At 39.1% G+C, this 27,912-nt stretch overlaps 1 protein-coding gene across 1 annotated transcript in view; it reads right to left on the reverse strand.

Moving 5' to 3' along the window:
- The window catches only part of LOC136244276 (uncharacterized), a 93,153-nt gene that overhangs the window by 14,770 nt on the left and 50,471 nt on the right, over positions 1 to 27,912 (reverse strand). The window contains exons 12-13 of the mRNA XM_066035821.1: positions 13,678 to 13,854; positions 9,404 to 9,626 (exon numbers count right to left, since the gene is read on the reverse strand). Coding sequence (XP_065891893.1) covers positions 9,404 to 9,626; positions 13,678 to 13,854 — 400 coding nt within the window. The remainder of the gene's footprint in view (positions 1 to 9,403; positions 9,627 to 13,677; positions 13,855 to 27,912) is intronic.

Below are 27,912 nucleotides of genomic sequence, written 5' to 3' on the forward strand. Positions count from 1 at the left end.
CCTTCTGCTCATTTCTACATCTGGTTAAAGTGGGCCAATTCAGGTTGGATAACATTTCAGTTACACTAGCATGCCGGGAATAATTGTTGGTAACAAATCTTGCTGCTCGTGTTTGAGCATTTTCAATAGCATCAATGTCTCTCTCTGTGTGGGGTGACCAGACACTGCTTACATATTCTAATATACATAGGTTTAACTAGAGCTTTATAACAGTTGCTTTTGGTGTGGGTGGGTCACTTGCTTATGTTATGTTGTAGAAAACATTTCACATTGTTGGCCTTCTTAGTAATTTGTTTAATGTGTTCTGACCAAGATAAATTTTACTAAGTATATTTGAAAAGGTGAAGAAAGGACAAGAAATCCATGACTGGACCTGAACCTGCAGCCATCCAATTTACACTCAAACACTTACAGGAGTCTGCCAAACAGTCAGGATATTTTCTCCTTGTCAATTTTATGTATTTGTATCCATAGGAACAACAATCAAGCTAATATTAATGTTATTCTGTTAAAATCACTCTTAGAATAAATCTCAATTTTCAAACTTTCCTGGGGACATGCCCCTAGACCCTGCTAGGTTGGCATGCTCTCATTCTAGTGTGCTTTGTACACTAAGACACACAGCTCCGCTAAAAAGGTGCCCCTGAATGTGATGAAACCATGTGAAGGAAATGATTTCACCTGTAAATCCACTGGAGTTATTAACGCTTGAGCAATCACTGCAGGGTACAAGGAACTTAAAGTGATAGTAGATAATTTTAAATATTGAAGATGGATAATTATTCTGTATATAAATCAAGGCACACGGTAGTGTGTCGTGCGGCCCAAGAAGCCGGCGCGTAACAGCCGTGAGTATATTGACAGGAAGAAAGAAAACGCAATTTTCGCACCTCCGTAGCTCTGTGCTGCCTTGACGAAACAAGACGATTTTTGCTATGGACACTTCCTCCACCTTCAGCACTCCACATTCCAAATTTGCGCGAAATCGCTTCAAGCGTTCCCGAGATATGCGACTTCAAAAATTGGCTTAGTTTCTTCGTTTTTTTTTTCTTCTTATTTTTCTTCCTCTTTTCGCACACTTACAAAAACTGCTATAAAACGCGAACGCCATATCCGATCGCCTTGAAATTTGGCACACAGAAGGGGGGTATAAAGGCGCATCTCTGTACCAACTTTGGCTGGAATACGATTAACAGGCAAAGAGTTATGAGCGATTAATTACGAAAAATAAGACCAATATGTTGTCACGCCTACAGGATAAACCGCGTATGGGAAGAAGCTGAAAATCGGTGGGTGAATAGGTTAACTATTGAACCTCAAACCTTTTGTGGTTTGAAAGAAATCGAGCTAAAAACCAGGAAGATACAACGAAAAAACCAACAGTGTGTAACAATTACGCAATCGAGATTAGATAATAAAAAACGACTGCTTGCCACGCCTACCAGATAAACCGCTTGGGGTAATGCTTTGAAAATCGCTGTACAGATGGAGTTATCATCTTAGAAAGGCTCTTCAATGGTGTAGAAGAATCAGACTTAAAGCCACGGAGTTATAACACGAAATCCAACTTGGTGTAGCAAGTGCGAGATCGAGATACTCTAATAGAGCAGTCATCCTAATAGAGCAGTCATCCTAATAGAGCAGTCATCCTAATAGAGCAGTCAACCGAAGAGAATTCAAGAGATCAGTTAGAAACAAGTAACCTGTATAGAGATCAGCTACAAACAAGTCACCCTGTAGAGAGATCAGCCACAAATAATTCACCTTGTAGAGAGATCAGCTAGAAGAAATTACCTTGTAGGGAATTCATGCAACTATAGAAAGAGATAATTCAGCTAGAAGAAATCACCTTGTAGAGTTCAGCTACAAAGAAACCACAGTGTAGAGAGTTCAGCTACAAACAAATCACCTGTAGAGAGTTCAGCTGCAAACAAATCACCTGTAGAGAGTTCAGCTACAAACAAATCTCCCTGTAGAGAAATCAGCTAGGAGAAGTTTCCTTGTAGAGAGTTCAGTTACAAAGAAACCACCATGTAGAGAATTCATTTACAAACTAGTGACCCTGTAGAGACATCAGCTAGAAGAAGTTACCTTGTAAAGAGTTCAGCTACATAGAAACCATTCTGTAAAGAGCTCAGCTGCAAACAAATCACCTGTACAGAATTCAGCTACAAACAAATCACCCTGTAGAGAGATCAGCTAGAAGAAGTTACCTTGTTGATAGTTCAACTACAAACAAATCACCCTGTAGAGAGATCAGCTAGAAGAAGTTACCTTGTAGAGAGTTCAGCTACAAAGAAACCGTCATGTGGAGAGTTCAGCTGCAAACAAATCACCTGTAGAGAGTTCAGCTACAAACCAATCTCCCTGTAGAGAGATCAGCTAGGAGAAGTTTCCTTGTAGAGAGTTCAGTTACAAAGAAACCACAGTGTAGAGAATTCGTTTACAAACTAGTGACCTTGTAGAGACATCAGCTAGAAGAAGTTACCTTGTAAAGAGTTCAGCTACAAAGAAACCATTCTGTAAAGAGCTCAGCTGCAAAAAAATCACCTTTACAGAATTCCACTACAAACAAATCACCCTATAGAAAGATCAGCTAGAAGAAGTTACCTCGTAGAGAGTTCAGTTACAAAGAAACCACCATGTAGAGAATTCATTTACAAACTAGTGACCCTGTAGAGACATCAGCTAGAAGAAGTTACCTTGTAAAGAGTTCAGCTACATAGAAACCATTCTGTAAAGAGCTCAGCTGCAAACAAATCACCTGTACAGAATTCAGCTACAAACAAATCACCCTGTAGAGAAATCAGCTAGAAGAAGTTACCTTGTTGATAGTTCAGCTACAAACAAATCACCCTGCTAGAAGAAGTTACCTTGTAGAGAGTTCAGCTACAAAGAAACCATCATGTGGAGAGTTCAGCTGCAAACAAATCACCTGTAGAGAGTTCAGCTACAAACCAATCTCCCTGTAGAGAGATCAGCTAGAAGAAGTTACCTAGTAGAGAGTTCAGCTACAAACTAGTGACCTTGTGGAGACATCAGCTAGAAGAAGCTACCTTGTAGAGAGTTCAGCTACAAAGAAACCATTCTGTAAAGAGCTCAGCTGCAAACAAATCACCTGTACAGAATTCAGCTACAAACAAATCACCCTGTAGAGAGATCAGCTAGAAGAAGTTACCTTGTAGAGAGTTCAGCTACAAATTTAAAGAAACCATCATGTGGAGAGTTCAGCTGCAAACAAATCACCTGTAGAGAGTTCAGCTACAAAGAAACCATCATGAAGAGAGTTCAGCTGCAAACAAATCTCCCTGTAGAGAGTTCAGTTAGAAGAAGTTACCTTGTAGAGAGTTCAGCTACAAAGAAACCATCATGAAGAGAGTTCAGCTACAAACAAATCACCCTGTAGAGAAATCAGCTAGAAGAAGTCACCTTGTAGAGAGTTCAGCTACAAAGAAACCACCATATAGAGAGTTCAGATGCAAACAAATCACCCTGTAGAAAAATCAGCTACAAACAAATCACCCTGTAGAAAGATCAGCTAGAAGAAGTCACCTTGTAGAGAGTTCAGCTACAAAGAAACCACCATGTAGGGAGTTCAGCTAGAAGAAGTTACCTTGTAGAGAGTTCAGCTACAAAGAAACTATCATGAAGAGAGTTCAGCTGCAAACAAATCTCCCTGTAGAGAGTTCAGTTAGAAGAAGTTACCTTGTAGAGAGTTCAGCTACAAAGAAACCATCATGAAGAGAGTTCAGCTACAAACAAATCACCCTGTAGAGAGATCAGCTAGAAGAAGTCACCTTGTAGAGAGTTGAGCTACAAAGAAACCACCATGTAGGGAGTTCAACTAGAAGAAGTTACCTTGTAGAGAGTTCAGCTACAAAGAAACCATTCTGTAAAGAGCTCAGCTGCAAACAAATCACCTGTATAGAATTCAGCTACAAACAAATCACCCTGTAGAAAGATCAGCTAGAAGAAGTCACCTTGTAGAGAGTTCAGCTACAAAGAAGCCACCGTGTAGGGAGTTCAGCTAGAAGATGTTACCTTGTAGAGAGTTCAGCTACAAAGAAACCATCATAAAGAGAGTTCAGCTGCAAACAAATCTCCCTGTAGAGAGTTCAGTTAGAAGAAGTTACCTTGTAGAGAGTTCAGCTACAAAGAAACCATTCTGTAAAGAGCTCAGCTGCAAACAAATCACCTGTATAGAATTCAGCTACAAACAAATCACCCTGTAGAGAGATCAGCTAGAAGAAATTACCTTGTAGGGAGTTCAGCTACAGTAAAAAGAAACTATCCTGTAGAGAGTTCAGCTGCAAAGAAATCTCCCTGAAGAAAATTCTGCCACAAACAAATTGCTCTGTAGAAAGATCAGTTAGAAGAAGTTATCTTGTAGAGAGTTCAGCTACAAAGAAACCACCATTTAGAGAGTTCAGCTAGAAGAAATTACCTTGTAGAGAGTTCAGCTACAAAGAAACCATCATCTAGATAGTTCAGCTGCAAACAAATCACCTGTAGAGAGTTCAGCTACAGACAAATCTCCCTGTAGAGAGATCAGTTAGAAGAAGTTACCTTATAGAGAGTTCAGCTACAAAAAAACCATTCTGTAAAGAGCTCAGCAGCAAAAACATCACCTGTACAGAATCTAGCTACAAATAAATCACCCTGTAGAGAGAACAGCTAGAAGAAGTTACCTTGTTGATAGTTCAGCTACAAACAAATCACCCTGTAGAGAGATCAGCTAGAAGAAGTTGCCTTGAAGAGTGTTCAGTTACACAGAAACCACCATGGACAGTTCTGTAATAAATATATGTATTATATATCTAATCCAAAACAGCCAAGCTGTAAAAAAATAGCGCGGCCCTGAGAAAGGCTATGGTGAAAAAAGATGTGAAATCCAAGGTGGCGGCCAAGAAATGGCTGTGATGGTAGGTTAATGGTAAAAAATTTAATAACGACAATTCAAGTGAATTTTGTGCCAAGACCAAGCGGCACCAAATTCACCTGAATTGTTGTTATTAAAATTTTTACCATTAACCTACCATCACAGCCATTTCTTGGCCGCCACCTTGGATTTCACATCTTTTTTCACCATAGCCTTTCTCAGGGCCGCGCTCTTTTTTTACAGCTTGGCTGTTTTGGATTAGATTTCACTTCTTTTTGTATTTGTATACCCCAAAGCGGGCCTATGGCCAGCTTTAGGGCTTTTTAACCTGTCATTTTTTCTTTACTACAGGAAGAAGAAAAGATGAAGCAGGGTGATTTCTTTGTAGCTGACCTCTCTGCAAGGTGATCCTTCTAGCTGATCTCTCTACCGGATGACTTGTTTGTAGCTGAACTCTCTACAGGGTGATTTTTTTGTAGCTGAACTCTCTACAAGGTAATTTCTTCTAGCTGATCTTTCTACAGGGTGATTTGTTTGTAGCTGAATTCTCTACAGGGCGATTTGTTTGCAGCTAAACTGCTGAACTCTCTACAATGTAACTTCTTCTAGCTGAACTCTCTACGGGTGGCTTGTTTCTAGCTGAACTCTCTACAGGATGATTTGTTTCTAGCTGAACTCTCTACAAGGTAACTTCTTCTAACTGATCTTTCTACAGGGTGATCTCTTTGTAGCTGAATTCTCTACAGGGCAATTTGTTTGCAGCTGAACTCTCTACATGGTAGTTTCTTTGTAGCTGAACACTCTACAATGTGACTTCTTCTAGCTGAACTCTCTACAGGGTGACTTGTTTCTAGCTGATCTCTCTACAGTGTAACTTGTTTCTAGCTGAACTCTCTACAGGGTGATTTATTTGTAACTGAATTCTGTACAAGGTAACTTCTTCTAGCTGATCTTTCTACAGGGTGATTTGTTTGTCTCTACAGGGCAATTTGTTTGCAGCTGAACTCTCTACATTGTAGTTTCTTTGTAGCTGAACTCTCTACAATGTAACTTCTTCTAGCTGAACTCTCTACAGTGTAACTTGTTTGTAGCTGAACTCTCTACAAGGTAACTTCTTCTAGATGATCTTTCTACAGGATGATTTGTTTGTAGCTGAATTCTCTACAGGGCAATTTGTTTGCAGCTGAACTCTCTACATGGTAGTTTCTTTGTAGCTAAACTCTCTACAATGTAACTTCTTCTAGCTGAACTCTCTACAGGGTGACTTGTTTGTAGCTGAACTCTCTACAAGGTAACTTCTTCTAGCTGATCTTTCTACAGGGTGATTTGTTTGTAGCTGAATTCTCTACAGGGCAATTTGTTTACTGCTGAACTCTCTACATGGTAGTTTCTTTGTAGCTGAACTCTCTACAATGTAACTTCTTCTAGCTGAACTCTCTACGGGTGACTTGTTTCTAGATGATCTCTCTACAGGGTGACTTGTTTCTAGCTGAACTCTCTACAAGGTAACTTCTTCTAGATGATCTTTCTACAGGGTGATTTGTTTGTAGCTGAATTCTCTACAGGGCAATTTGTTTGCAGCTGAACTCTCTACATGGTAGTTTCTTTGTAGCTGAACTCTCTACAATGTAACTTCTTCTAGCTGAATTCTCTACAGGGTGACTTGTTTGTAGCTGAACCCTCTACAGGGTGATTTGTTTGTAGCTGAACTCTCTACAAGGTAACTTCTTCTAGCTGATCTTTCTACAGGGTGATTTGTTTGTAGCTGAATTCTCTACAGGGCAATTTGTTTGCAGCTGAACTCTCTACATGGTAGTTTCTTTGTAGTTGAACTCTCTACAATGTAACTTCTTCTAGCTGAACTCTCTACAGGGTGACTTGTTTGTAGCTGAACTCTCTACATGGTAGTTCTTTGTAGCTGAACTCTCTACAATGTAACTTCTTCTAGCTGATCTCTCTACAGGGTGACTTGTTTCTAGCTGAACTCTCTACAGGGTGATTTGTTTGTAGCTGAACTCTCTACAAGGTAACTTCTTCTAGCTGATCTTTCTACAGGGTGATTTGTTTGTAGCTGAATTCTCTAAAGGGCGATTTGTTTGCAGCTGAACTCTCTACATGGTAGTTTCTTTGTAGCTGAACTCTCTACAATGTAACTTCTTCTAGCTGAACTCTCTACAGGGTGACTTGTTTCTAGCTGATCTCTGTACAGGGTGACTTGTTCCTAGCTGAACTTTCTACAGGTGATTTGTTTGCATCTGAACTCTCTTACATGGTGGTTTCTTTGTAGCTGAACTCTCTACAAAGTGACTTCTTCTAGCTGATCTATCTACAGGATGACTTGTTTCTAACTGAACTCTCTACAGTGTTATCTGTTCATAGCGGAACTTTCTACTGGGTGATTTGTTTGCAGCTAAACTCTTTGCATGATTGTTTCTTTGTAACTGAACTCTCTACAATGTGACTTCTTCTAGCTGATCTCTCAACAGGATGATTTGTTTCTAACTGAACTCTCTATAGTGTGATCTGTTCATAGCGGAACTTTCTACTGGGTGATTTGTTTGCAGCTAAACTCTTTGCATGATTGTTTCTTTGTAACTGAACTCTCTACAATGTGACTTCTTCTAGCTGATCTCTCAACAGGATGATTTGTTTCTAACTGAACTCTCTATAGTGTGATCTGTTCATAGCGGAACTTTCTACTGGGTGATTTGTTTGCAGCTAAACTCTTTGCATGATTGTTTCTTTGTAACTGAACTCTCTACAAGGTAACTTCTTCTAGCTGATCTCTCTACAGGGCAATTTGTTTGTAGCTGAATTCTCTACAGGGTGATTTATTTGAGCTGAACTCTCTACATGATGGCTTCTTTGTAGCTGAACTCTCTATTAGGTACCTTCTTCTAGCTGATCTGACTACAGGGTGACTTGTTTGTAGCTGAATTCCCTACAGAATAACTTGCAATGTAATATAACTGTGTAAATTATACATGCAGCTGAATGCTTTATTAGGGTGACTGTTCTATTAGAGTATCTCGATCTCGCATTTGCTGCACGTAGTTTCCTTTCGAATCATAACTCAGTGATTTGTAATCCGATTCTTCTGTACTACTGCAAGAACTTTCTATGATGATTATTCCAGCTACATACTGATTTTCAGCTCGTTGCTCTAAGCGGTTTGCCTGGTAGACATGAAAACTAATAGTTTTTTTATTCATAAAAATCGATCGCGTAATTTTGACACAGGTTGGGTTTTGTGTCATATCTCCATGGTCTTTATTCCTATTCATTTCAAACCACAAAAAGGCACTCCTACGATGGTTGCTCCATCTACATATCAATTTTCAACTGATTCCTCCAAGGGGTTTACCCTGTAGGCGTGACAGACCTTCGACCTTATTTTACGCAAATAATCGGTAATAACTCCGTGAATGTTCATCGGATTCCTACCAAAGTTGGTACGGAGATCCGCCTTAATGAACCCTTTAAGTGTGCCAAATTTCAGCCCAATCCGAGCACGCATTCGTGTTTTATGGCGAATTTTGCGAAGTGTGCGAAATGAAGATGAAGAAAAAAACGAAGAAATTAAAACGAAATTTTGTTCGCTCGTATCTCGGAAATGGCTGGAGCGATTTTCTTCAAATTTGGTATGTAGACTCCCCTAACTGGGCGGCACGTCTCTAGAAAATTTGGTTCCACTCGGATAAGGGATCACAGAGCTACATAGGTGTGAAAATTGCGTTTTCTTTCTGCCTGTTAATCTACTCACGGTGTAGCGCGCCGGCTTCTTGGGCCGCACGACACACTATCGTGTGTCTTGATATAATTTGTACATTTACTGATTAAATCAGAAATATTTAAGGTACATCTGCTTCATCTTTTCTTCTTCCTGTGGTAAAGAAAAAAAGATAGGTTAAAAAAGTCCCAAAGCAGGCCATAGGCCGGCTTTGGGGTATACAAATACAAAAATAAGTGAAATCTAATCCAAAACAGCCAAGTTGTAAAAAAAGTGTGCGGCCCTCAAAAAGGCTATGGTGAAAAAAGATGTGAAATCCAAGGTGGCGGCCAAGAAAATGACTGTGATGGTAGGTTAATGGTAAAAATTTTAATAACAACAATTCAGGTGAATTTTGTGCCAATTGACCAAGCGGCACCAAAATTCACCTGAACTGTTGTTATTAAAATTTTTACCATTAACCTACCATCACAGCCATTTCTTGGCCGCCACCTTGGATTTCACATCTTTTTCACCATAGCCTTTTTGAAGGCCGCACACTTTTTTTACAGCTTGGCTGTTTTGGATTAGATAACACCTTACAGTATAATGTTCTTGAGTATATGTAGCACAACTCATCATTTTGTGGCTTATTATTTTATTAAATCATCAATTCTATTACCAAGGCTGATTTTCTACATTTACATACAATGCTTAATTAAAGTCAGAACAACTCCACACAAGCAGTGAATGAAAGTATTGACAAAATGATAATCTATTGTATTGTATTTACAATGTGTAACCCACATACATACCAGGGGCAGCATCATGTGTTATGGGTATCGCAATATCTCTACAAAAGTTTATACTACCACCGCCAAGACTGAATTTTAAATGCTGTCTATTTTGAAAAAAAAACTTGTCAATCTGCACCACTTCAAGCCTTATTCTTGGAGGATAAGACTTCATCTCCATATTGAGCTTCAGTTCTTTCTGCAAAGTTTTACTTGTGTAACATTGTTGAAAGTCTATCTTTTCCTAAATAAACAAAACAATACAGTAATCACAGTGCTTATGTACATGTACATAGGATCTAGAACAAAACATCCCAATTGAAACAAATAACTGAGCCTTTTAAATAAAAGGGCAACATTGCATTTTTAAAATGTGAAATTCAAGAAGGTAGCAAAGAGCAATGACATTATAAAGTTTGTCAAATATAACACTACAAACAAGTTGTTAATAATGCAACATACTTCTTATAAATCAGCACCAAGGTTGCACTATTTGTAGCCAATTTGTTTCAGCAATATACTACTTGTCAATTTATTTTACACATAACTTTTATTGTCCTGTTACTTTTATCATGCTTAACCTATAACAATACAAGTGTAAGAAAAATTTAGAAATTTTCCTTACATTTATTTTTGGTAACATGCATGATTGGTGAACCAATGCATATACTGCGTCAAAAGAACAAGAATAGTGCTGGCTAAAGACAATGTAAAAGTGAAATGACCAACTGAATGCATGCCCTGATCATAGGTGGCGGAAGAGGGGGTGCTGGGGGTGTTCCAGCACCCCAAATGCAAAGCTGTATTGCGCAATAGTCATCACATGAACTTCCAGAAACTTGTCAATCACGATCGAAATACTCTAATAGAGCAGTCACCCTAATACAACAGTCAAGCATGTATTAAAAAGTACTAGTATTTGATTAACAGCTAAAACCACCGAAAATGTCTCCAAATTCAATCTCCTGACACCTAATTTTCAAAATTTTCCTGGGGGGCATGCCCCCAGACCCCCCTAGAATTAGCATGCTTCCACACCTACTACTACCACCATAAATTTTGGGCACCCCCAACTGTAGCGCCCTTCCGCCTCCTATGATGACAATTGATTACTGAAAAGCAAAGTGGCCATCTTGTCTCAATTTCAGCTATGTTACACACATTATACTGCATTACAAATAAAGCACAGCACAATAAACTTAAAATGGAAATTGTGACTAAATGTATTGCCTATTAATTGCTATATAGTGGCCATCGGGTGGCCATTCCACTTTGTTTTACAGGTTTTTGCAATTGAATTCGTCCCATTTGCAATTGAATTTGTTGGTTTTGCAGTTGAATTCGTCGCGTTTGCATTACAATTCGTCATAAACAAAACGGCTCCAAGAAATCAACCATTCATTAAGAGATGAATTATTTACGTACGCCATGGAGAGTTACACTTGAGACACTAGGAGGTAATTAGAGCTGGTAGTACACGAAACTGATAGCTGTCTGACAAGTTAGTTAGCTTGCTCGCGAGTGACCACACCCATCGCGAATGGCGCAGCAGAGTTTGCTGGAATGTTGCTGGATAGGCTGATTATTGCCTTATACAAAGTTGTTTACTACTGTTGTACTTGAACAAATTCTTGTAGCAGCTGCTACACCATGTTTTCGTGTTTTCTCCAGCTGCCATACTTGTTATGGACGAATTTAACCAGGGCGGAGGAAGTAGTGATATGAGGGGGGGCTGGGCTGATCCAGACTTAGTCTCTGGTTTGGTATGGTGAGACCAAAAAAAAAAAAAAAAAGAAGGTCGCAACCAGCTGACAATAGCTGCCCACCTCGGCACTAGCTACGCATACATAGCTGATAAACTACATAAAAATCCTTACATAGCTCACTACATACTGCTCTAATACTATGACTGCTCTATTAGAGTATCTCGATCTTTATCGCGGTTTTCAGCCCCACTCCAAGAAGGATAACTTCGGCGTGGTATCATTCTGAGAGGGGCTAAGCCCCCCCTCAGCAGACCGAGGGGGGGCTTTAGCCCCTTAGCCCCCCTCCCTTCTGCCGCCTATGAATTTAACTACAAAAATTCTATTGCAAAACCAACAAATTCAATTGCAAACTGGACGAATTCAGAAAAGCCATTAGGTACAGTAAAGGGCGTTGTTCCTAATCCTAAGGGCGCTGTTCCTAATCCTAAGGGCGCTATTCCTAATCCTAAGGGCGCTGTTCCTAATCCTAAGGGCGCTGTTCCTAATCCTAAGGGCGCTGTTCCTAATCCTAAGGGCGCTGTTCCTAATCCTAGGGGTGTTTTCTAACCCTAGGGATGCTGCAAATTCAATTGCAAAACCAACGAATTCAATTGCAAACAGGACTAATTCAATTGCAAAAGCGACAAACTCAATTGCAAACGGGATGAATTCAATTGCAAAAACCTGTAGTATATTCCACAACTATACAGTGATATCAATGGCAAACAGTATAAGAGGTGCCTCTGCAATCAATTAGCTGACTACAAAAAATTTAATTACGAATGATTGTCATGATAGCAAGCAGTAGAGCCTTCATGTGTTACCACAGATCAACACCTATGCAGTAGGTGGAGAAGAAATGGAACACAAAGGAGAAGTTTATGATGCATGCACTGCGGTTTGAACAGGCATGTTTCAGGCTGAAGCAGTGAAGAATCAAGGTTGTCTGTAGCCTGAGTTATGCTAGACTAAAAAGGTGTCAGTCATTCAATAAGGAGAAAATTCAGAAAATTTCATACAGACTTTTTGAAAGAGTTTGGAGTTACTCTGAAGGAATTAGAGGGTTTGACTACGTCTATTTATTAAGGCTTTACAGCACAAGTGGTGAAGGTCTGTAGGACACCTGGTCCTATAGCCTAGCTTTTTAAAGTTGTTACAGAAAGTGTGTTTGAAAAGGTGGAGAAAGGAGAAAAAATCCATGACTGGACCTAGGAAGCCTCGAACCTGCAGCCATCTGGTCTAACCAATCCTGCCAGCTGGTGTAATGAAAAAGTGGCGCTGTTTTTTTTTTTTTTTTTGGCAAAATAGTTCAAACCTCCATGATCCCTATTATATCTACCCTACTATATGACAAAAAACAGAGAGTGTTTAAATACCTGCAACACATCCAGGGTTATCACTGAGTCAAGAAATACCTCTAGCCTGTAAAAGGGTTAATGGCTTTGACATGCAGATAACTAAGCACCAATCAATAGTTGTCTATTACCAAAAGCATTATTTTAAACTTAGTGATTTTGTAAGGGCTACCATAGACTCAGGTTATTAGGTACACACGGTTATTAAGTGAATATTACTTGTTAAGTGTACGTATATGGGTATACTTGCACTGCACACCTGTTTTAAACACATATGGTTGAAATTGCTGCTGCAACCTCACACTATACAGAATTGGCAAAAATCATTGGAATAAACCTTAAGTGTCACAGCACACTCATCATCTTGCTATAGACGTCTAACAGATACTACCATCTATAATAATGATGATAGCTGCACCAGACATCTAAGGATTGGGACTCAGCTAGACTATTCGACTGAATGCTGGTATTCGAAAACCCACACTAGGTACAAACAACTCCTCTTAGCAGAAACTCCTTGACATCATTTATACATTTATAAGCATACTCACTTAACACCTAACAAGACAAATGCACTTTGCACTAATGACAAATGCACTAATGAAATTTCACACATAGTTTCTTTGAAAAATATACTTACATGCACTTAGTAACCAGGTAAAATGAAAGCTGGATACTCTTTCTCTTACTTATGAACTTATGCTATACGTATGTGACTGGATTTGCAAAAAGGTACACATTTTACATACCAGCAAACAAAATGATGTAACACTTCACTCCGTAAACTTGCTCTTGGTATCAAAATGTAGCCAGATATTGTAGTTACACTTATGAAAAATTTCAGGCAACTATATATCATGATTAACAAGTTGTGAAGCTTCAAAGTTCAAAAATGGGTAAAATTGTGAAAAGGTATACCATTTTGCAAATCCAGTAACATATATAGGTTTATTGGAAATAGTTGTTTAAACTGTTCTGCCTTATACAAAAGCAATTCTTGCAACAGTTTGTCAATTATGAAATGACCATGTAATTGCACAATTATCAGTTGTATAAATTGACATAACAGTACTGAAGATTGTCACCATCTATTAATGAAAACAATGAAAACAATTTCAATGTTAATTATAGAACAGACTTCAAATTATACAAATTGGATCTGGGGTTTGCTTTAAAAAACACATGCAGTACATACCTTTGAAATTGTTGTACTAGATGAGAGAATTTTTACATTAGCTCCATGAAATTGATTCCTTTCAATACTGAGCTCCATTACTTTAGTTGACTGAGCTTCATTTAGTGTTGACAGAAAAGAAAAATCTGAAACTTCTTCATCACAAATATAGCTTTCATTATATTGTTCCTTTAAAGCCTAAATATGTACATATTATGTTAACAGTATACAGTGTATGCATGTTACAAAAGTATAGCAAAATGTTAAGTACATAATCACTTTGCAAATGGTTTTCAGTAGCAGTAATGAATTTCAAAAAATTCATGGTATCTGGAGATACCCCAGGGAGAAGTCATGTGCAAGACTTGCAAGTCTTCAAACATGCATGGAAAATGTCCCTTTTCTTGCAAGTTTCTTGCAAGTCTTGCAAGTAAGTTGCAATAAGTCTTGCAAGTAAGTTGCAATATTCTTGCAGTTCTTGTAAGAATCTAACAAGTGCAAGTTAACAGTCTTCTGGCTATACTGGCACATCTGTCATAATTCAAATTTGTTTACATTCCATGGGATTATGTAAGCAAATAACAAAAAAGAAGAGCATCAACTTTAGCTAATATACTGTACATAAAAAAACTAACAAAGAAAAATCTTGGTTAATCTATACATTATACAGTGTACATACATAAGGCTTATAAATTCATTTGTCTGTCTGCCTGCATTCTTTGTCTATCCTGTTTGTTACTCCGGTGCTACAAAAAGGAATGGTAAATCAGGGAACCAGATTCAAATAGGAAACAGAAAACAGTGTATTTCTCTATGCAATGCTTATTTGCCATATCGGCAGTATTGCTAACAATTAATAATGCATACTGGGTGAATGACTATGTGTAAATCTGTAAAGTTACTGGTTTTGGTCAAGGTCACTAAACTTTTGCCATGTCAATGGACAACGACACCGGAAAAGTTTAATTCCACAGTTCAACAATTGTAAAGTCTGAATATTTGTTGTGAATGCACACATCGAGCATTGTAAAAAGAAAGTCATGGGTCAAGCACTGAAAAGACTCAAAGTAATCGGAAATTCAAGACTTAGACCACGGTCACAGATCTATATGTGACACCCCTTGCTGTGTTTTAACTAGGAGATGCGTGTGTGTTGTGCATATGTGTGTGTGTGTGTCTGTGTGTGTCTGTGTGTCTGTGTCTGTGCATGCATGTATGTGTTGTGTATGTGTGTGTGAGTCATAAAGACTATGCACCTTCACATGGTGACCCTTTGGCAATGTTTACTTTGATAGTGAATACTTGCAGCAGAAGAACTTGAACTTTCTGTGTACATGAGAGCGAGACTTGGTCGATGCCATAATTCACTACATACCAATCTTGTTTACCTGCACAGGACCTGCAATCCTCTCAGGGTAGAGTTTACCATCATGCACTTAGGAAAAGTTCAAACTTGGAGATTGGGCAGTTACAATGTTCATCCATGGTTGACACTAAGAGATATGTTGACATTGCAAGTATGCAGATGGCAAGATGGACAAAGTGGAGAAGGAGGGAAAGTTGATTTGATTGCTGGTGAGCTGAAGAGATACAATGTAAGGGTTACAAGAAAAACAAAATGTTTTGGAAGTGAAGTGCACAATGTATCAGGGGCTATTATTTTAAATCTGGTAGACCAACACCAGAGTTATCAGAGAGGACAGGGTGTTGTTGTTTCCAATGTTGGGCGTAATGCATTATTAATGTAACGTATTATGTAGTATTATTACTTAATACAGTAATGAAGTAATATAACGCGCTACATTTTCTTATGCTAGTGATATGTAACGGATTGTTATTTTACATAAGTAATGCATTACTAAAGTAGCACATTACTACTCGTTACTGTAATATTTTTAACGAAGCACTAACATGTTACTTAACTAACGCGTTACTGTAATATCATTACCTAACGCCAGAAGTACTTGTGCGCTACTTAACTAGCACCGCGGTGATACTGTAATATTATTACCTAATGAAGTACTACTAATGCATTACTTAACTAGCGCATAACTATAATATTATTACCTAACAAAGTACCTGTATAATTGCGTAATATCAACACACACGGTAGTGTGTCGTGCGGCTAAGAAGCCAGCACACAACATCCATGAGTATATTGACAGGAAGAAAGAAAATGCGCTTTTTGCACCTTCGTAGCTCTGTGCAGCCTTAACGAAACAAGACTAGTTTTGCTGTGGACATGCCTGCCAACTTCAGTACTCCACATACCAAATTTGAGCAAAATCGCTTCAAGCATTCCGGAGATATGTGACTTCAAAAATTGGCTTAGTTGATTCATTTTTTTTTGTCTCTGTAAACTTACAAAAACTGCCATAAAACACAAATTTCATATCCGATTGCCTTGAAATTTGGCACACCGAAAGGGGATATAAAGGTGCATCTTGGTACCACGTTTGGCTGGAATACGATAAGCAGGCAAAAAGTTATTAGCGAATATTTACGAAAAATAACACCAATATGTTGTCACGTCTACAGGGTAAACTGCTTACAGGTAGAAGCTAAAATCGCTGTGTGAATAGGTTAGCTATTGAACCTTAAACCTTTTGTGGTTTGAAAGAAATCAAGCTAAAAACCACGAAGATACAACAAAAAAACCAACAGTGTGTAACAATTATGCAATCGAGATTACCTAATAGAAAAATTACTACTTAACAATAATAATCTAAACCAAAACAGCCAAGCTGTAAGAAGAGTGTGGCCCCCAAAAAGGCCAAGGTGAAAAAAGATGTGAAATCCAAGGTGGCGGCCAAGAAATGGCTGTGATGGTAGGTTAATGGCAAAAATTTTAATTACGACAATTCAGGAGAATTTGCATTGCCTCCTCCACTAGGGTTCAGCACCAAATTCACCTGAATTGTCGTAATTAAAATTTTTGCCATTAACCTACCATCACAGCCATTTCTTGGCTGCCACCTTGGATTTCAATCTTTTTTCACCTTGGCCTTTTTGAGGGCCGCACTCTTTTTTACAGCTTGGCTGTTTTGGTTTAGATATCACTTCTTTTTGTATTGCAAGCCACAAAGCTGGCCATAAACTGGCTTTGGTGCTTCCTTTTAACTTGATTTTTTCTTTACTGCAGGAATTGTGGAACAAAGGAAGTAATTGTGTGTATAGCTTTTGTCTGATTAAATATTTGTATATTTAAAAATTGAATGATGATTATCACATACTGTAGTTAATAAGGTGACTCTGAACTGTAGCTGAAACTCTCATTGTTTGTAGCTGAACTCTTTTCAGGGTGATTTGTTTCTATAATAATATAGCTGAACTCTCTACATGCAGGATGATTTGTTTCTAGCTGAACTTTCTACAGGGTGATTTGTTTGCAGCTGAACGTGGTTTCTTTGTAGCCAAACTCTCTACAAGGTGACTTATTCTAGCTGAACTCTCTACAGGGTGGCTGAACTCTCTACAGGGTGGCTGAACTCTCTACAAGGCAATTTGTTTGCAACTGAACTCTCTACAAAGTGATTTGTTTCTAGCTGATCTCTCTATAGTGCAACTCGATTGTAGCTGAACTCTCTACAGGATGGTTTCTTTGTAGCTGAACTCTCTACAGGGTGACTTATTTCTAGCTAATCTCTCTACAGGGTGACTTGTTTCTAGCTGAACTCTCTATAGGGTTATCTGTTTATAATTGAACTCTCTACAGGATGGTTTCTTTGTAGCTGATCTCTCTACAGGGTGACTTGTTTCTAGCTGATCCCTCTACAGGGTAAAGTTGTTTCTGACTGAACGCTCTACAGATGATTTTTTTTGCAGCTGAACTCTCTACATGGTAGTTTCTTTGTAGCTGAACTCTCTACAAGGTGACTTCCTCTAGCTGATGTCTCTACAGGGTGACTTGTTTGTAGCTAAACTATCTGCAGGGTGATTTGTTTGTACTTGAACTTTCTACAAGGTGATCCTTCTAGCTGGTCTCTCCACAGGATGACTTTTTCTCTCTACAGAGTGAAATATTTCTAGCTGAACTCTCTACAGGGTGATCTGTTCATAGCTGAACTCTCTACAGGGTGATTTGTTTGCAGCTGAACTCTCTACATGGTGGTTTCTTTGTAGATGAACTCTCTTTAAGGTGATGTCTTCTAGCTGATCTCTCTACTGGATGACTTGTTTCTAGCTGATCTCTCTACAGAGTTATAAATTTTCTATAGAGATGATTATAACTTGTTTGTATAGCTGAACTCTTACAGAGTGGTTTTTTGATTGGTTGCTGAACTCTCCAGCTACATGATGATTTGTTTGTACTATAGAGTGATTTGTTTGTAGTTGAACTCTCTACAGAGTGACTTACTTGTAGCTGAACATTGTATAAAGTAACTTGTTTGTAGCTGATGTAGATGAACTCTCTACTGGGTAGCTTTTTGTAGCTGAACTCTCTACACAGTGACTTGTTGTAGCTGAATTCTCTACAGAGTCACTTGTTGTAGCTGAACTCTCTACAGGGTGACTTGGTTGTAGCTGAGTTGGCTATAAGATTAACTGTTTGTAGCTGAACTCCCTACAGAATAACTTGCAATGTAATATAATTCTATCTAATCCAAAACAGCCAAGCTGGAAAAAGAGTGTGCGGCCCTCAAAAAGGCTATGGTGAAAAAAGATGTGAAATCCAAGGTGGCGACCAAGAAATGGCTGTGATGGTAAGTTAATGGTAAAAATTTTAATAACGACAATTCAGGTGAATTTTGTGCTAAGACCCAAGCGGCACCAAATTCATCTGAATTGACTGAATTGTCGTTATTAAAATTTTTACCATTAACCTACCATCACAGCCATTTCTTGGCCGCCACCTTGGATTTCACATCTTTTTTCACCATAGCCTTTTTGAGGGCCGCACACTTTTTTACAGCTTGGCTGTTTTGGATTAGATTTCACTTCTTTATGTATTTGTATACCCCAAAGCCGGCCTATGGCCGGCTTTGGGACTTTTTTAACCTATCTCTTTTCTTTGCCACAGGAAGAAGAAAAGATGAAGCAGATGTACTTTAAATATTTCTGATTTTATCAGTAAATGTTGTAGGTTAGGTAATCCTAAGGCTGCAGCACATGTTGCTGTCAGATCTTCCGTGCTGGTCACTGTAAAGTGCTAATAATAAATACCTTAGGTTTAAGGAAGAAAATCCATCCCTCCTGGAGGAAGACTGAGTGTGGCCCCGACTAGACATTGGGTGACCTGCAGTTCGAATCCTGGGGCTGGAGGGATTTTTTTCCTTACTTTGGCCCCTTTTCTGTTACACCTTCTTCAGTCAGTAAGTCAAGTCACTAGGTCTAAGTCCTTGTAGGTTAGGTAATCCTAAGGCTGCAGCACATGTTGCTGTCAGACCTTCAGTGCTGGTCACTGTAAAGTGCTAATAATAAAAAGTACAAATTATATATATAATACATATATTTATCACAGAAATCTCCATGTTGGTTTCTTTGTAACTGAACAATCTACAAGGTGACTTCTTCTAGCTGCTCTCTCTACAGGGTGAATTGTTTGTAGCTGAACGATCTACAAGGTAATTTCTTCTAGCTGATGTCTCTACAGGGTGATTTGTTTGTAGCTGAACTATCTACAAGGTAACTTCTTCTAGCTGATCTTCCTACAGGGAGATTTGTTTGTAGCTGAAGTCTGTACAGGTGATTTGTTTGCAGCTGAACTCTTTACAGAATGGTTTCTTTGTAGCTGAACTCTCTACAAGGTAACTTCTTCTAACTGATCTTTCTGCAGGGCAATTTGTTTATAGCTGAATTTTTTACAGGGTGATTTCTTTGCAGCTGAACTCTCTACATGGTGGTTTCATTGTAGGTGAACTCTCTACAAGGTAATTTCTTCTAGCTGATCTCTCTACAGGGTGATTTGTTTGTAGCTGAATTCTGTACAGGTGATTTGTTTGCAGCTGAGCTCTTTGCAGAATGGTTTCATTGTAGCTGAACTCTCTACAAGGTAACTTCTTCTAGCTGAACTCCCTACATGGTGGTTTGTTTGTAGCTGAACACTCTACAAAGTGACTTCTTCTAGCTGATCTTTCTACAGGGTGGTTTGTTTGTAGCTGAACTATCTACAAGGTAACATCTTCTAGCTGATCTCTCTACAGGGTGATTTGTTTATAGCTAAATTCTGTACAGGTGATTTGTTTGCAGCTGAGCTCTTTACAGAATAGTTTCTTTGTAGCTGAACTCTCTACAAGGTAACTTCTTCTAACTGATCTTTCTACAGGGCAATTTGTTTGTGGCTGAATTTTCTACAGGGTGATTTCTTTGCAGCTGAACTCTCTACATGGTGGTTTCTTTGTAGCTGAGCTCTCTACAAGGTAATTTCTTCTAGCTGATCTCTCTACAGGGTGATTTGTTTGTAGCTGAATTCTCTACATGATGGTTTCTTTGTAACTGAACTCTCTACAAGGTACAAGGTGATTTGTTTGTAGCTGAACTCTCTACATGGTGGTTTCTTTGTAACTGAAATCTCTACAAGGTGACTTCTTCTAACTGATCTTTCTACATGATGATTTGTTTGTAGCTGAACTCTCTACAAGGAAACTTCTTCTAGCTGATCTCTCTACAGGGAGATTTGTTTGTAGCTGAACTCTCTACAGGTGATTTGTTTGCAGCTGAACTCTCTACATGATGGTTTCTTTGTAGCTGAACTCTCTACAAGGTAACTTCTTCTAGCTGATCTCTCTACAGGGTGATTTGTTTGTAGCTGAACTATCTACAAGATAACTTCTTCTAGCTGATCTCTCTACAGGGTGATTTGTTGGTAGCTGAATTCTGTATATAGATGATTTGTTTGCAGCTGAGCCCTTTACAGAATGGTTTGTTTGTAGCTGAACTCTCTACAATGTAACTTCTTCTAGCTGATCTTTCTACAGGGTGATTTGTTTGTAGCTGAACTATCTACAAGATAACATCTTCTAGCTGATCTCTCTACAGGGTGATTTGTTTGTAGCTGAATTCTGTACAGGTGATTTATTTGCAGCTGAACTCTCTACAAGGTAACTTCTTCTAGCTGATGTCTCTACAGGGTCACTAGTTTGTAGCTGAATTCTCTACATGGTGGTTTTTTTTGTAACTGAACTCTCTACAAGGTAACTTCTTCTAGCTGATGTCTCTACAAGGTCACTAGTTTGTAGCTGAATTCTCTACATGGTGGTTTCTTTGTAACTGAACTCTCTACAAGGTGACTTCTTCTAGCTGATCTTTCTACATGGTGATTTGTTTGTAGCTGAACTCTCTACAAGGAAACTTCTTCTAGCTGATCTCTCTACAGGGAGATTTGTTTGTAGCTGAACTCTCTACATAATGGTTTCTTTTTATCTGAACTATCTACAAGGAAACTTCTTCTAGCTGATCTCTCTACAGGGAGATTTGTTTGTAGCTGAACTCTCTACATAATGGTTTCTTTTTAGCTGAACTATCTACAAGGTAACTTCTTCTAGCTGATCTCTCTACAGGGAGATTTGTTTGTAGCTGATCTCTCTACATGATGGTTTCTTTGTAGCTGAACTATCTGCAAGGTAACTTCTTCTATTGATCTCTATACAGGGCGACTTGTTTGTAGCTGAACTCTCTACATGGTGGTTTCTTTGTAGCTGAACTCTGCAAGGTGATTTCTTCTAGCTGAACTATCTCTTTCTATAGTTGCATAAACTCCCTACAAGGTAACTTCTTCTAGCTGATCTCTATACAGGTTACTTGTTTCTAGCTGATCTCTTGAATTCTCTTCAGGGTGACTGCTCTATTAGGATGACTGCTCTATTAGAGTATTTCGATCTCGCACTTGCTGCACCAAGTTGGATTTCGTGTTATAACTCCGTGGCTTTAAGTCTGATTCTTCTGCACATTGAAGAGCCTTTCTAAGATGATTACTCCATCTGTACAGCAATTTTCTAAGCATTACCCCAAGCGGTTTATCTGGTAGGTATGGCAAGCAGTCATTTTTTATTGGCTAATCTCGATTGCGTAATTGTTACACACTGTTGGTTTTTTCGTTGTATCTTCCTGGTTTCTAGCTCGATTTCTTTCAAACCACAATAGGTTTGAGGTTCAATAGTTAACTTATTCACTCACCGATTTTCAGCTTCTTCCCATACGCGGTGTACACTGTAGGCGTGGCAACATATTGGTGTTATTTTTCGTGAATAATCGCTCATAACTCTTTGCCTGTTTAACCTATTCCAGCCAAAGTTGGTACCAAGATGCGCCTTTAGGCCAATGAAACTTGATTAGCAGTTTCGCGTCATCGCCCGCATGCTTTTGATACACCCGCATGGAATTTCATTATTGGTATTTCAGATCGAAATACTCTAATAGAGCAGTCACTTTTACTCTAACACAGCAATCAGCTATACTATAATGGAAAAATCACTTGTTGTATGGATTAGTAACACACTAATCGCATTTTAACTATTTAATGCAAGAGTAATCAATGTAGATCTCACTGATTTTTGGCAGAAATCTTCATGTTTGGGATGTGTGTTGTGCTTTTGAAAAATAATGAATAATAACCGCCCGCCCGCATCAAATTTTCAAAAATCTGAGCGAGAAACTAGTAATCAAGTTTCATTGGCCTTATACCCCCCTTCTGTGTGCCAAAGTTCAAGGCAATCGGATATGGCGTTCGCGTTTTATAGCAGTTTTTGTAAGTGTGCGACAAGAGGAAGAAAAAAAAGAAAAAAAATGAAGCTAAGCCAATTTTTGAAGTCGCATATCTCGGGAACGCTTGAAGCGATTTCGCTCAAATTTGGAATGTGGAGTACTGAAGTTGGAGGGAGTGTCCACAGCAAAAATCATCTTGTTTCATCAAAGCAACACAGAGCTACGGAGGTGCGAAAATTGCGTTTTCTTTCTTCCTGTCAATATACTCACGGGTGTTGCGCGCCGGCTTCTTGGGCCGCACTACACACTGCCGTGTGTCTTGATATGGAGTAAGTTATGAACGTAGCTGAATGCTCTATTAGGGTGACTGTTCTATTAGAGTATCTCGATCCCGCATTTGCTATACGTAGTTTTATTTATTTATTTATTTATTAATGCTTTATAGCACAAGTGCTGTAGTTGGCTTTGGAATCATAACAGGTTTAATTGTAATCCGATTCTTCTGTACTACTGCAAGGACTTTCTACGATAATTATTCCAGCTACACACCGGTGTTCAGCTCATTACTTTAAGCGGTTTGTCTGGTAAGCGTGAAAGATAATATTTTTTTTATTCGTAAAAATCGATCGCGTAATTGTGACACAGGTTGGGTTTTGTCGTATCCAGGGCCGCCCACGGGGGGGAAACTGGGGCATTTGAGAGGGCATTTGCCCCTGGCCCCAGCTTGAAAGGGGCCCCAGGAGGCCCCCTTGAATACCTGTTTAAAAGATCGATATACTCTAATAGAGCAATCAGACCTAATACTCTAATAGAGCAGTCACAGTATTCTTCAGAGGAGCAGTGTAGCAAGCTTATATATATAAGGAGATATGGTTGGTGAGGGGTAGCTATTGTCATTGTTAGCAGATCGTGACCTTTTTTTTTTTTGGTCTTCAATTTACAGCTTGGGTGAAGTTGTGATTCAGAATGGAAACCTGCTTGCCTTTGGGGCCCCACTTCAACTCTTTGCCCTGGGTCCCTTAATTTCTCTGGGCGGCCCTGGTCATATCTCAATGGCCTTTACCCGGATCCCTTTCAAACCACAAAAAGGCACTCCTCCGATACTTACTCCATCTACATAGCAATTTTCAGCTCATTCCTTCAAGGGGTTTACCCTGTGGGCGTGACAGACCTTTGACCTTATTTATGCAAATAATCGGTCATAACTCCGTGAATGTTCATCGGATTCCTACCAAACTTGGTACTGAGATTCGTTGTAATGAATCCGTTAAGTGTGCCAAATTTCAGGCCGATTGGAGTACTCATTCGTGTTTTATGGTGGATTTTGCAAACTGTGCAAAAAGAAGTAGGAATTTCCAACTAAATTAAAAAGTTTACATTCCTTAAATTGTGCATTCGTTTAGAATCATTTTAGTACAAAACTCACCTCAATCAGTGGTTCCAATCAAGAGATACAAGCAAAAGAAGTTGGTAGAGCGGTGATTTTTGTGTACGACATTTATAGGGCTTTTCTGTACATTAGCATGGCACCAAGAGCAATATCCAAAGTGCTAAAACTTTTAACATGAATCTCCTAATGACATGAAATTTTCACCATGTAACCACTCAATGCAGTAAAATGCATGAGATAAGTAAAATCTTTCTAAAGTGACCGATTTTCTGTAGAATGACCAGTTGTAATATTTAACAACTGAGTCAGTAATTTGCTAAGAATAATGCATTCTGTCACACAATATCACTAGTTAATTATCTCTAAATATATGTGGGGTACCTGTGCGTAATTACTTATGCACAGAATACGACCTTTGGCATCACAGGTCATAGTTAACAATTACTTAGTAAAAACATTATAATCAGATTGCAACATACACGATCAGTAATGTTCAGTGCTATGGTAGCATTTTTTAGATACTACTTCACTTTATATGCGACACTAAATGTGTGGAGAATAGTAATTATTATATAATATTATGACATCACCGTACTTAATAAAGAACAACAATAAGCTGTTTCTGACAAGAATTACAACCATTGCAGCTGCAAAATAATTGACAATAACAGCAGTAGTACATCAGAATATCACAACAGGTAGTTGAGAAGCTTAACAAGGTAGGTATCATGTGCCTAACACTGATTCGGACTTTTTTTTAAACTTATGCATGATGTTGCATGCTACAAAGCCATTCCTCACAACACTACACACTACTTACTGTTAAACTATACTTGGATTGATGCGGATGGGTGTCTTGAACACCAGGGTGGTTGTTACGCAGGATTCTGAACAGTCCTAGATGGTGGTATCAAGACACACGGTAGTGTGTCGTGCGGCCCAAGAAGCCGGCGCGCAACCCCGTGAGTATATTGACAGGAAGAAAGAAAACGCAATTTTCGCACCTCCGTAGCTCTGTGCTGCCTTGATTAAACAAGACAAATTTTGCTGTGTACATTCCCTCCAACTTCAGTACTCCACATTCCAAATTTGAACGAAATCGCTTCAGGCATTCCTGAGATATGCGACTTCAAAAATTGGCTTAGTTTCTTCGGGTTTTTTTTCTTCTTATTTTTCTTCCTCTTTTCGCACACTTACAAAAACTGCTATAAAACGCGAACGCGTTATCCGATTGCCTTGAAATGTGGCACACAGAAGGGGGGTATAAAGGCGCATCTCGGTACCAACATTGGCTGGAATACCATAAACAGGAAAAGAGTTATGAGCGATTATGCACGAAAAATAACACCAATATGTTGTCACGCCTACAGGGCAAACCGCGTATGGGAAGCAGCTGAAAATCGGTGGGTAAATAGGTTAACTATTGAACCTCAAACCTTTTGTGGTTTGAAAGAAATGGAGCTAAAAACCAGGAAGATACAGCGAAAAATCAACAGTGTGTAACAATTACGCAATCGAGATTAGCTAATTTTTTATTTTATTATTATTATTATGCTTGCCACGCCTACCAGATAAACCACTTGGGGTAATGCTTTGAAAATCGCTGTACAGATGGAGTTATCATCTTAGAAAGGCTCTTCAATGGTCTAGAAGAATCAGACTTAAAGCCACGGAGTTATAACACGAAATCCAACTTGGTGTAGCAAGTGCGAGATCGAGATACTCTAATAGAGCAGTCACCCTGAACACAATTCAAGAGATCAGTTAGAAATAAGTAACCTGTATAGAGATCAGCTACAAACAAATCACCCTGTAGAGAGTTCAGCTACAAACAATTCACCCTGTTCAGACATCAGTTAGAAGAAGTTTTCTTGTAGAGAGTTCAGTTACAAACAAATCACCCTGTTGAAAGATCAGCTAGAAGATGTCACCTTGTAGATAGTTCAGTTACAAAGAAACCACCATGTAGAGAATTCAGCTACAAACTAGTGACCCTGTAGATACATCAGTTAGAAGAAGTTACCTTGTAGAGAGTTCAGCTACAAAGAAAACATTCTGTAAAGAGCTCAGCTGCAAACAAATCACCTATACAGAATTCAGCTACAAACAAATCACCCTGTAGAGAGATCAGCTAGAAGAAGTTACCTTGTAGATAGTTCAACTACAAACAAATCATCCTGTAGAGAGATCAGCTAGAAGAAGTTACCTTGTAGATAGTTCAGCTACAAACAATTCACCCTGTACAGAGCTCAGTTAAAAGAGGTTTCCTTGTAGAGAGTTCAGCTACAAACAAATCACCCTGTAGAGAGATCAGTTAGAAGAAGTTACCTTGTAGATCGTTCAGCTACAAACAATTCACCCTGTAAAGAGATCAGCTAGAAGAAGTTACCTTGTAGAGAGTTCAGCTACAAAGAAACCATCATGTAGAGAATTCAGCCGCAAACAAATCATGTATAGAGAGTTCAGCTACAAACAAATCTCCCTGTAGAGAAATCAGCTAGAAGAAGTTTCCTTGTAGAGAGTTCTGCTACAAACAAATCACCCTGTAGAAAGATCAGCTAGAAGAAATCACCTTGTAGAGAGTTCAGCTTCAAAGAAACAATCATGTGAGAGTTCAGGTACAAACAAATTGTCCTGTAGAGAGATCAGCTAGAAGAAGTTACCTTGTAGAGAGTTCAGCTACAAAGAAACCATCATGTAGAGAGTTCAGCTACAAACAAATCGGCCTGTAGAGAAATCAGCTAGAAGAAATTACCTTGTAGAGAGTTCAGCTACAAAGAAACCATCATGTAGAGAGTTCAGCTGCAAACAAATCACCTGCAGAGAGTTAAGCTACAAACAAATCTCCTTGTAGAGAGATCAGCTAGAAGAAGTCATCTTGCAGGGAGTTCAGTTACAAAGAAATAAACCATGTAGAGAGTTCAGCTGCAAACAAATCACCTGTAGAGAGTTCAGCTAGAAACAAGTCACCCTGTAGAGAGATCAGCTAGAAACAAGTCACCTTGTAGAGAGTTCAGCTAGAAGAAGTCACATTGTAGAGCTACAAAGAAACTACCATGTAGAGTTCAGCTGCAAACAAATCACCTTGTAGAGAACTCAGCTACTAAGAAACCACCATTTAGAGAGTTCAGCTGCAAACAAATCACCCAGTAGAAAGTTCAGCTATGAACAGATCACCCTGTTGAGAGTTCAGTTAGAAACAAGGAATCCTGTAGAGAGATCACCTAGAAGTATCGCCTTGTAGAGAGTTCAGCTACAAACAAATCACCCTGTAGAGAGATCAGCTAGAAGAAGTCACCTTGTAGAGAGTTCAGCTATAAAGAAACCACCATGTAGATAATTCAGCTGCATACAAACACCCTGTAGAGAACTCAGCTACAAACAAATCACCCTGTAGAAAGATCAGCTAGAAGAAGTTACCTTGTAGGGATTTCAGCTACAAAAAAATCACCCTGTAGCAGCGTTGAAACCGGGTCGGGTCATCCGGGTCTGACTCGGTTTACAAATTATCCGGGTTTGACCCGGATTGGATCACGTGAGAAACGAAATTGATCGTTTAACGACGTGGAACCTATAAACGCTAGTCGCGTAGCTCTTTCGTGAGCCACGCCCACTTATCGCGTTACAAACATACGCTCAGCCACGCCCATTTATTAGTAAGTGCAGTCTGTAGCATGAAACTGTGTCTGTTTCTGTCTGCAAGCTTACGTGGAGCCACGCCCACTAATCGATTAATGTATGAGTTGTATATAGTCTAGGTCTAGTCTTGCAGCAGGATAAGTGCTTTTGTGAGCCACACCCATTTTAATATATTGGGAAATTGCAATACTAAGTATGTATGAAGCCACACCCAATTGCTGTCTGTAAACTCACAGTAGCTACGTGGAACCAAACCCACTGACTGATTTTAAATTATAAACTTACCGGCTTAGTTATCACATAACTACTCGTTTACTCAACACGAATCGAACGCTCAAAACGTAGTCTCGCTCGCTCGAGAATACCCGAAACATAGCTCTTATAGCGCGCCTCGGCTTAATTTAATCCGGGTCAATCCGGGTCACATCCAGGTCTGACCCGGATAGCAACCCGGATTGCTATCCGGGTCAGTGGGTCATCCGGGTCAGCAGTAGTGACCCGGTTTCAACGCTGCCCTGTAGAGAGTTCAGCTACAAACAAACCATTCTGTAAAGAGCTCAGCTGCAAACAAATCACTTGTACAG

This window comes from Dysidea avara, chromosome 14 (genome assembly GCF_963678975.1).
Source record: "Dysidea avara chromosome 14, odDysAvar1.4, whole genome shotgun sequence".
Taxonomy (NCBI): Eukaryota; Metazoa; Porifera; class Demospongiae; order Dictyoceratida; family Dysideidae; genus Dysidea; species Dysidea avara.